General features: G+C 45.9%; 1 protein-coding gene across 5 annotated transcripts in view; it reads right to left on the reverse strand.

Moving 5' to 3' along the window:
• The window catches only part of yaf2 (YY1 associated factor 2), a 49393-nt gene extending 41662 nt beyond the window's left edge, over positions 1-7731 (reverse strand). For 2 of the 5 annotated variants that reach the window (XM_042335124.1, XM_042335121.1), the window contains exons 1-2: positions 7561-7724; positions 6861-6986 (exon numbers count right to left, since the gene is read on the reverse strand). In XM_042335124.1, coding sequence (XP_042191058.1) covers positions 6861-6986; positions 7561-7586 — 152 coding nt within the window. In that variant the 5' untranslated portion in view covers positions 7587-7724. The other 3 variants (XM_042335122.1, XM_042335120.1, XM_042335123.1) reach the window with 3 other exon arrangements.
• Positions 7732-9963: the final 2232 nt, after the last annotated feature.

Consider the following 9963-nt stretch of genomic DNA (forward strand, 5'->3'; position numbering starts at 1 on the left):
TTCTAATGTATTCTAATGTAAATGTTGGTCTTCCTCAACTTAAATAAAATACTCATCAATATTGTCTGAAACTAACCAAAACAAAGTGTCAGTTTATTGGCCAATTCAAACCATACTGTCCCAATGAAGGCTATGCTAAAATTGTCCAAAGAAGATGCAAGAAAAAAGCATTAATTTCTTGTCACGTTGTCTAATTTCTGGTGCGCTTTTTGTGTGGATGGCAATATATACATTTTCTCTCATATTTTGTCTCCTGAACTTTGCTTAAACCTGATATCTCTGAGACTGGCGACCCAATTGCCTTCATTGACTTGTACCACAGGTAAGATCCCAGTTGACAGTGTCCCATTGCAGTTAAAAGCAAGAGGCTTTTGTAATCGGGCTCATCTGATACCAAAACATTCACTCATGGTTGACTACTGATTGGAATTGAGCACAAAAAAGCATGTCAAGTGGTAAGGAAACTGGTGATGCCACCTGCTGCTAGAAGCCCAAAACAGAGGCACAATTCTATGGAAGCATTTATCCAGCCTGTCCTTCAGGGTGGAGAAGGTGAGCGGTTTAATTTTATACTGACTACTGCATTCGTGACACTGGCTATTCATCAAGTCGTTGAAGACCTCAATTGAAAGTTTGCTAGTACTCTTGGGCAAACTTTCCAATGATCCACAATTGATGTTCTGAGACAGAAGCAAAAATCCTAAACAATTTTTTTAATTGAGGCTGTACAGAATTTACAAAGGCAGCCTCTCGTCAAATCTCAGTAAAATGATCTTGCAGTTATCTGTATGACACCTCAAGGCATAGAAGCAATTGCTACATACATTTGAAAAAATTTAAATGTTTAACTTATCGGAGTGAAGCATTAAGGTACAATACACAATAAGAGTAAGGCCAACTAAAAGACACGCACCTAATGCATAATTTTCTGAACTGTTAGATAGCCGTCATAATTAAAGTCTTCAAAATTAAAACTAAAAATCTCAAGATACTTCAGGTATAAGATTTCTTTCCATTTATTTGTTTGCACATTGTTTGGTTCACTGATGCAAAAAAGATTTAAGAATAGATTCACATCAAGATATATATATATGTATATGCATATATATATATACATACATATATAGATATATATATATAGATCAGAAATAGACTAATTTGGGTTTGAACTCAAGCATCATGTATTTTTTTTAACTTTCTTCAGATATGAACTGTCTTATATTTTTACAACATTTTGTAAACAAGAACAAACAAAATTCTGCTCGGGTCTCATTTTCTGAATGGTGCATCAGCAGCAACAATCTTATTGCATTTACAGGTGCAAATCACCATCATCAACAGAGCAATTGGTAAACTTTTAAGCTAATTCAAAAACAAAAACCAAAGAGGATAAATACAGCAATTTATGAACAAACAACCCGAGGTATTTTACAAAGACTGAATGGGAGCCCAAGATCGGAGGAAGAAAGGAGGAATGTTGGCCAAAAGTGCAGTTAAACAGTAGTCTTTGGGTAGGATTTGGAAGCCAAGTGGGAAAAGGCTAGGTGAAGGGATTCCAGGAAAAAGCTCCAGAGGGAGGAGTTAAAGTGGCTGAAGGTTCACCAGCTGATAATGGGGCAGAAGGCATCCGTGCCATGACCTGCTCTACCTTCCCACACCTCCGAAATATCACTCAGCTCTGCCACTGTCTCACACTGCAGAGCACCGAAACCCTCATACACGCATTCATAACATCCAGGCTTGACTCTGCAAACTCCTTGGTTGTCGGCCTCCCCAACTCCTCCCTCCATAGGCTGCAGATCATCCAGAACTCTGCAGCCCGAGTCCTTTCCCACACCAGGCTCCATGACCCTATCACCCCCACCCTCGCCCAACTCCACTGGCTTCCCATCATACAGAGGATACAGTTCAAGATCCTGGGCCTCACCTTCAAAGCGCTCCATGGCCTTACTCCTCCCTACCTCTGCCCTACCATCTTGTCCGCTCCCTCTGCTCAGTGGGCTCCAGCCTGCTTCATGTCCCCCGCCTCGACCGCCCCACAATTGGCGGGCAGGCCTTCTGCCACTCTGCCCCCAACCTCTGGAACGTCATCCCGCAGTCCCTCTGCCTCCCCCCCATCCCTTGCCTCCTTCAAGACCCATCTCAAGACCCTCCTCTTCGATCGTGTTTTCGATCACCCTGCTTCCCCCACTGCCACCCCCACCCCTACGCCCTCCACCCTCAGTAAACTGTACAGGGCTATCATCTCCATCCTTGACCAACTCCACTAGCACCCATCCTCCAGCGGATTGGGTTCAAGACCTTCGTCCTAACATTTAAATCCCTCTAATTGTCTTGTCCTATCCCCACCTCTGCAATCTCCTCAAATCCAACCAACCTGGCCTCTCCCTCCACTCAGTTGGCACTGGCCTGCTTCACAACCCTTGCCCCAGCATCCGCAATCAGGCTTTCAGCTTATCTTGCCCCATTCTCTCGAACTCCATCTGACCCTTCCCTCACTTCTTTCAAGGTCTGGCTCAAAACCTTCTTCTTTAACTGTGGTTTCAGCCATCTCCCACCCCCGCCCCACCACACCCCCACAACTCAGGTGCAAACCTTGAGACTGTCCACCACCTAAGGACATCTTTCCAAAGTGAAAGGTTTATACCAATGTCAATTTGTATTGTGTCATGCTGAAACGTTTCCAAGCCTACCAGAGTTTGACATATACACATGACCTATGCATGTCCCTTTGTCTGGAATGGAAATCACATTCTCTCCCAAGAGGAACACAATCTGCTTACGCAATTCCAGAGAGTATTTGCCACAGTTTGGCTAGAGACAATTCTTGGAGACCCCAGTATGTGTGTGGAACTTTAGAAAGTTAATCTTACATAACTTGCCATTGTGAGCATGTCTGACAAAATCCCAGCCCCTTATGTCTTCTCTGCCCTCCAAACCGTGCTCACACGCCAAGCTAGCAGGTGCATCATCAGTAGTTCCAAGCAGTCCGATGGACCTGCCTGGCTCAAGAACCAAGACCAATAAGAAGGATTGATTCGATTCAGCCATTCAAGCACATTACGTTGGAGTCAGATCAGTTCTAAAGCAGACTCAACTTCTCTTCCAGCCTCAAGGAGATTGCTGCAGTTCCAAAGGAGAGGATGCTAACGCTTTGACTAAATTCTACAACCTCTATGTGTTAGGTATGTGGAATATCTAACAGATAGAGACTGAGGAAGAAAAAATATTACTGGTAGCAGGAAACATGCCCTCAATTCTTACATAACATCGTAACAGTAACAAGTCTGCAGTTGATTACAATGGCCTGAAACAAATTATCCTGTAGTTTGTGTTACAGACTGGTTATGACTGTACACTTCAAAATTTCACAACCAAATGGGTTGATGGACAAATCAAATGTGTTTGACACTAAATTTTACAACTTTGGATTTCTGCACGGGTAGATAGTGCTGCTCGCAAAAGAGGAATTACATGAAAGCAAGTCATGTGAAAATTTGTAAGCCTAAAATCAACTGATTTTTTCCATCAGAAAATCATTAGGGATTGCTCTTTTTTTAAAAAAAGCAGCCTTTTGTGGACAGATTTTTTAAGCCATCAACATTGTTTTTTCCATGTTCATAACAACCCCCCTTTAAAAGTAAGGACTGAAGAAAGTCTGCTTATATGGCATTTGATGAATTAATGAACAATAAAGCTTCAACAATCTAGGCAGACATCAGCGATCTTACGTAGAATGACTTGGTGCAGAAACATTAAATGAAGAATTCATAATATGCTATCCCACAAAATGCTTCACTTCAGAATCAATCATAACACGCCATATTGAAAAACGAAGGGAAGATTTTTCCCTACCCTCTAAAACATCAATTGAGATTTCTGCAAAAGAATAAATGCCTTGAAAGAAAACTTACCAACACATACAAAGAACACAAATATCAACAGAACATTTGTATAGCGCCTTTCACGTCAGGAGGACGTTCCAAAGCGCTGGACAGTGTACACCATTTCGGACCAGAGCTGGGGTCAGGGGGGGAGAAGGGAGGGGAAGGGGGTTGACCGATGGTGTGGTCGAAGAGGAGGGATTTGAGGCGGGACTTGACGGAGGCTAAGGAGGGGGCGAGGCGGAGTGATTGGGAGATGGAATTCCAGAGGTTGGGGGCAGAGTGGCTGAAGGCTCTCCCGCCAATGGTGGGGCGGGTGGGTTGTATAGAACATTCTATATTGTACAGAATTTTATTATGCAGATCACCCCATTCTTTAATTGTATTGTTAATTTTAGGTTGTGTCTGCCTTTTGATTCAGGTGGTAGAGGGAATGTTCTGCTGTTTTTGAAATAAGTGGAGCTTTCTTCCTGATTCATATTTCCTTCCTTATTGAGATCTACCCACAAATTCTAAATTAATTGGCAATTCATAGTATTGTTGTTTAAGAAACAACTTACATTTATATTGTGCTCTTTATGTGGTGCATTGTCTCGGAGCGCTTAAATTGTATTGCTGACATAAGGTTTACTGCTGACCTTGCCTATATATAATTATAATTTGTAAAGTGCTTTTACTTTCTTGTTAGATAGTTGAGAAGCACAAATTACTATAACTAAACAATGAACAAAATACAATAAAACTCAGATAATAAATGTAATTTTTCAATATTGAGTTTACAAATACCAAGATATACAGTAGTATATTTCTTTAAAAAAGAAAAACACTTGTATATTGGAGTCCAATTATCTTCAATATTTGTGCAATAGAATGCCCAAGGAGGTATATTGTGTCAGACAATTCAAGAGGGAACTAGACAGTTTTATGGTTTAAAAAAATCAATGTCAGGGCACAAAACAGACACTGTTGTATTTCTTGTACTTGTATCCTTTTATACTTTAGTATGTATGAACGACCCACAATGTTAATTTCAAGTCTTGTACATTCTAATGTTCCTATGTATGATCAGCTCCAATTGGCTCTCGAAGTATAAAAAACTCACGCATGAGTCATACTCATTTCTTACACTATGTGGCTAGCAGCAAAATAGCACATGAGTCATATCCTTTAATTTACAGTACAATCAATATTTGTGAATAAATATTTGTTAATGCTGAATTTTACAACAGAAGAAATGGAACAAATCAAAGGAAGAGTCTGTTTAAATTGTCCCACCATTTAATTCAATTGAGCCTCAACTTCCTCCAATTCAACATTGACAAAAAACTAAAGCTATCATAGTCGGCTCCTGTCAATGCCTCCTCATCTGAGAAGCTGACCACTTTGCTCCACCAACTCTGGGAGAGTATGCAAAACCTTGGTGTTTTATTCACCTCTCAACTTTACTTAAAATCTTTCATCCCGACAATGACCAAAGCTGTTTTCTTCCATCTCCACAACATTTCCAGCCTCCAGCACAACTGGATGTCCAACCCTTGTCCAATTTCTTTGTCAACTTCAGACTCAACTTCTACAAAGCTGTACTTGCTGCCTCCTGAGCTCCAGAACTCTGCAATCTCGCACAAATTCATTGGCTACCTATCGCCTAGCAGATCAACCAAGATCTTCACCTTTAAATACCTTTATGGCCTTGCTCAACTGATCTGTGATCTCCAGCAAGCCCAATGCCCAGCCCTAACAACTGAGGCCATGTCCCTTAATAACCTCAAGCCCCATTTATAAAGTCAAGTTATTTTTCCATGATGTACTTCCTGATTTTATTTACGATTTACACTGATGCCAGGCACTGCAAAGCAGCAAAATTAAAATACACACAGAGAGCTTAATGACATGACTGCTGAAGCATCCCAGGCTAATGATTGAGTTTCTGATGCAAATTCAGCTTTCTTTGTCTGTGTGCGTCTTTCTCTCTCCTCCCACCTGCCCCCTTACCCCATCCAACCTGGTCATCCACACCTCAAGTTCAAATAAAATTAATTGTAATTTCTGATCAATAATCCAATTTCAACATGAAGTCCAATGCTTTATGTATAATCCTGCAGAAAAAAAATTAAAAATCAGTCCACCCAAAGTGTTATTTCGACAATGGCTCCCAAATGATTTAGTTGGGGGGTGGGAAGAAACCATGATACCTTTTGAATATTCAACAATGATTACCACCATTTTATAAAAAAAACAAATAAACATGACATGCTCCTTTGTTTCACCTTATTGCAGCTTCACCTGATATAATTATGTGATAGTGTTGCCCCTTTTGCCCTGCTTCATGTGTGCTTTCTGTTGGCTGAATTCAGGGGACAGGTTTAAGTCATAGTGACAGTCACAGCTTGCTCACCTGCCCACCCTCCAAGTGAAGGGAGATTGTTTGAAGGCAGTAGCTCAGAAGGAAAATAGAAAATAAGATCATGACGTAAAAAAGGAATCAATTCAATGCATACAGATAGTCACTAAAATTTACTTGTCTGTATGTAATCCTACATAAAAATTAACTTCAATTGGTGTATTTTCTGGGAACCCTTGAAATAATTGCTGTCCTCTTTGAGCAGTTTGAGACTGTAACACCTTTTGAATACAATCTATTTATGACACTGTATTGTGGTTAGGTTAAATGACTTCCTTACCAGTGTCAAACATCAATAACCCCTACCGGCAATATCATAAAGAAGCCAAGTAAATATTACAAAAACAGTTTCGTTCAGAGACTTATCTACCTGGTTAGCTGGCTTTCAATCTGCAAAAGTGATAATGCAGATCAAGTGTCTGAAAGGGCAAATGGAGTTTTCAACATTTATGAATAAAAACTGCATAGAGAAAAAAAAGCACAAAATTTCCCTCTTGGTAAACCATATCCCTCAACACTAATTCACATGATGCAAAATGAAATGCAATATATTGAGAGGAAGTGCAAAGACTCACCGTGTTGATGTGCCCTTCCTGACATCACACATACTGCATTTGAAAGCCTCTGCGCTGTTCCTGAATGTGCAAACACTACAGTCCCAGTATCCCTCGTCTGTGGAAGGCTTCGGCTGCCTTTTGGGTCTGTTTGGACAACAAAAGGATTTTTTTTTTCATTTTTTTTTCAAAAAAAAACGCCTGATCAGACAGACAGACAGACAGACAGAGACAGAGACAGACAGTCGTCGTTTCTTTCTTGTGGGGGTGAGGGGGGGGGGATTTTTTTTTCTTGCATCTATTGAATGTAATGAGGGAGGGAGGGAGGGAGTGGGGGGTGTTTTTATAAATATATATATAAATAAATAAATAAATAAAAAGAGAAGCTCCTTTCAGCATAACCCACCCTCCACACCCCCCTCACCCCCACCCACCCACTCCTCTCTCTCTCTCTCCCCCCACCACCTCCTCCTCCTCCTTCCCTCCATCTCAGATTTCACACACACACACACACAGACAGACACACGCACGCACGGAGCACTGTAACCAGCCGCCCGGCCGCCATGGTTGTTGCTACATTGTACGACGGTTCCAGCACTGCCTGTGCTCCAGTCCCTGCACTCGGAAAATTGCACAATTAAGAAAAAAAAATCCCCCCCCCTCGAAAGAGACGCGTGTTTGGTTTTTTTTTCTCTCGCCTGGAGGTTCGAAAGCACTCTACCTGGTCGGGCTCTTCTTGTCTCCCATAGCGGTAAGTCCCCTTTTTTTTTATTACAAAATATCTTAGTATTAGGATTAAAATCACAAACCCGTCCGAATGGTTCAGGGCTCCTCTGCTCGCGCCTGGATCCCAGCTGTCCGGTGACTCGCGTCACGTGGCGAACCCGGGCCAACCAGCGCCGCCCTCGCTCTGTGAACCCCCCGAGCACAAGGCGCTCGGGAGCCAACACATGGGGAGGGGGGGGGGAGGGAGCAAATACATGGGGAGGAGGGGAGCAAATACATGGGGGGGGGGGCAAATACATGGGGGGGGGCAAATACATGGGGGGGGGGGGAATACATGGGGGGGGGGCAAATACATGGGGGGGGGGGCAAATACATGGGGGGGGGGCAAATACATGGGGAGGGGGAGCAAATACATGGGGGGGGGGCAAATACATGGGGGGGGGCAAATACATGGGGGGGGGGAGAGGGAGCAAATACATGGGGGGGGCAAATACATGGGGAGGGGGAGCAAATACTGGGGGGGGGACAAATACATGGGGAGGGGAGCAAATACTAGGGGGGGGGAGAAATACATGGGGAGGGACAAATACTGGGGGGGAGCAAATACATGGGGGGGGGGAGCAAATACTAGGGGGGGGGAGCAAATACATGGGGAGGGACAAATACTGGGGGGGGAGCAAATACATGGGGGGGGGCAAATACATGGGGAGTGGGGGGGGGAGCAAATACATGGGGGGGAGCAAATACATGGGGGGGGGAGCAAATACTGGGGGGGGAGCAAATACATGGGGAGTGGGGAGCAAATACATGGGGGGGGGGAGAGGGAGCAAATACATGGGGGGCAAATACATGGGGCGGGGGGCAAATACTGGGGGGGGAACATGGGGAGTGGGGGGGGCGCAAATACATGGGGAGGGGGGAGCAAATACATGGGGAGTGGAGGGGGAGCAAATACATGGGGGGGAGCAAATACATGGGGAGGGGGGGGAGCAAATACTGGGGGGGGAGCAAATACTGGGGGGGGAGCAAATACATGGAGGGGGGAGCAAATACATGGGGAGGGGGAGCAAATACTGGGGGGACAAATACATGGGGAGGGGAGCAAATACTAGGGGGGGGGGCAAATACATGGGGAGGGGGGGGAGCAAATACATGGGGAGGGGGGGGAGCAAATACATGGGGAGGGGGAGAGCGAGCAAATACATAGGAGGGGGGGGAGAGAGCAAATACATGGGCCCGAGGAGGAGAATAGGGGGTGTGTGTGGGGGGGGTGGGGATTCTTCCCCATGTGTTTGCCTCTTCTCTTGCGGGAGGGAGAGGGGGCAAATGCATGATGGAGGGGGCAAATGCATAGGCTGGAGGAGTTCAGGGGGTAAATGCAACAACAACAACAAGATTCCATTTATAAAGCGCCTTTCACGTCAGGAGGACGTCCCAAGGCGCTGCACAGTTGGGTCATGAACAGGGGGGGGTGGGCGTGGGAGGAGTTCAGGGGGCAAATGCATTGGGGAGGAGTGGGGGCAAAGGCACGGGGGAGTTGTGGTAAAAGCGCGGGGGGGGAGGAGTGGGGGCAAAGGCACGGGGGGGGTAAAGGCATGGGGGGTGGGGAGGAGTGGGGGCAAAGGCACGAGGGGAGGAGTGGGGGCAAAGGCACGTGGGGAGGAGTGGGGGCAAAGGCACGAGGGGAGGAGTGGGGGCAAAAGCACGAGGGGAGGAGTGGGGGCAAAAGCACGATGGGAGGAGTGGGGGCAAAAGCACGAGGGGAGGAGTGGGGGCAAAGGCACGGGAGAGAAAAGAAGTGGGCAAAGGCACGGGAGAGGAGAGGGGACAAAGGCACAAGGGAGACGAGAGGGGGCAAAGGCACGAGGGAGACAAGAGGGGGCAAAGGCACGAGGGAGACGAGAGGGGGCAAAGGCACGAGGGAGACAAGAGGGGGCAAAGGCACGAGGGAGACGAGGGGGCAAAGGCACGAGGGGACGCAAGGTGGCAAACGCATCTGGGAGAGGGTTAAAGACAGAGCAAACATCCCACATGTTTGCCTGCCTTTCTTGGAGGAATGGGGACAAAGGCAATGGGGGAAGAGAGGGGGCAAAGGCAATGGGGGAAGAGAGGGGGCAAAGGCAATGGGGGAAGAGGGGGGGCAAAGGCAATGGGGGAAGAGGGGGGCAAAGGCATGGGGGAAGAGGGGGGGCAAAGGCAATGGGGGAAGGGGGGCAAAGGCAATGGGGGAAGAGGGGGGCAAAGGCAATGGGGGAAGAGGGGAGGGACAAAGACAGGGAGCAAACACTCCCCATGCGTTTGCCCCCTCAGGGGAGGAGTGGGGTCAAACACATTGGGAGGAGAGGAGAGGTGGCAAACGCATGGGGGAAGAGGACAAATGTATGGGGGAGGGAGTGTG

This window comes from Callorhinchus milii, unplaced genomic scaffold (genome assembly GCF_018977255.1).
Source record: "Callorhinchus milii isolate IMCB2004 unplaced genomic scaffold, IMCB_Cmil_1.0 Scaffold5, whole genome shotgun sequence".
In the NCBI taxonomy this organism is placed as follows: domain Eukaryota; kingdom Metazoa; phylum Chordata; class Chondrichthyes; order Chimaeriformes; family Callorhinchidae; genus Callorhinchus; species Callorhinchus milii.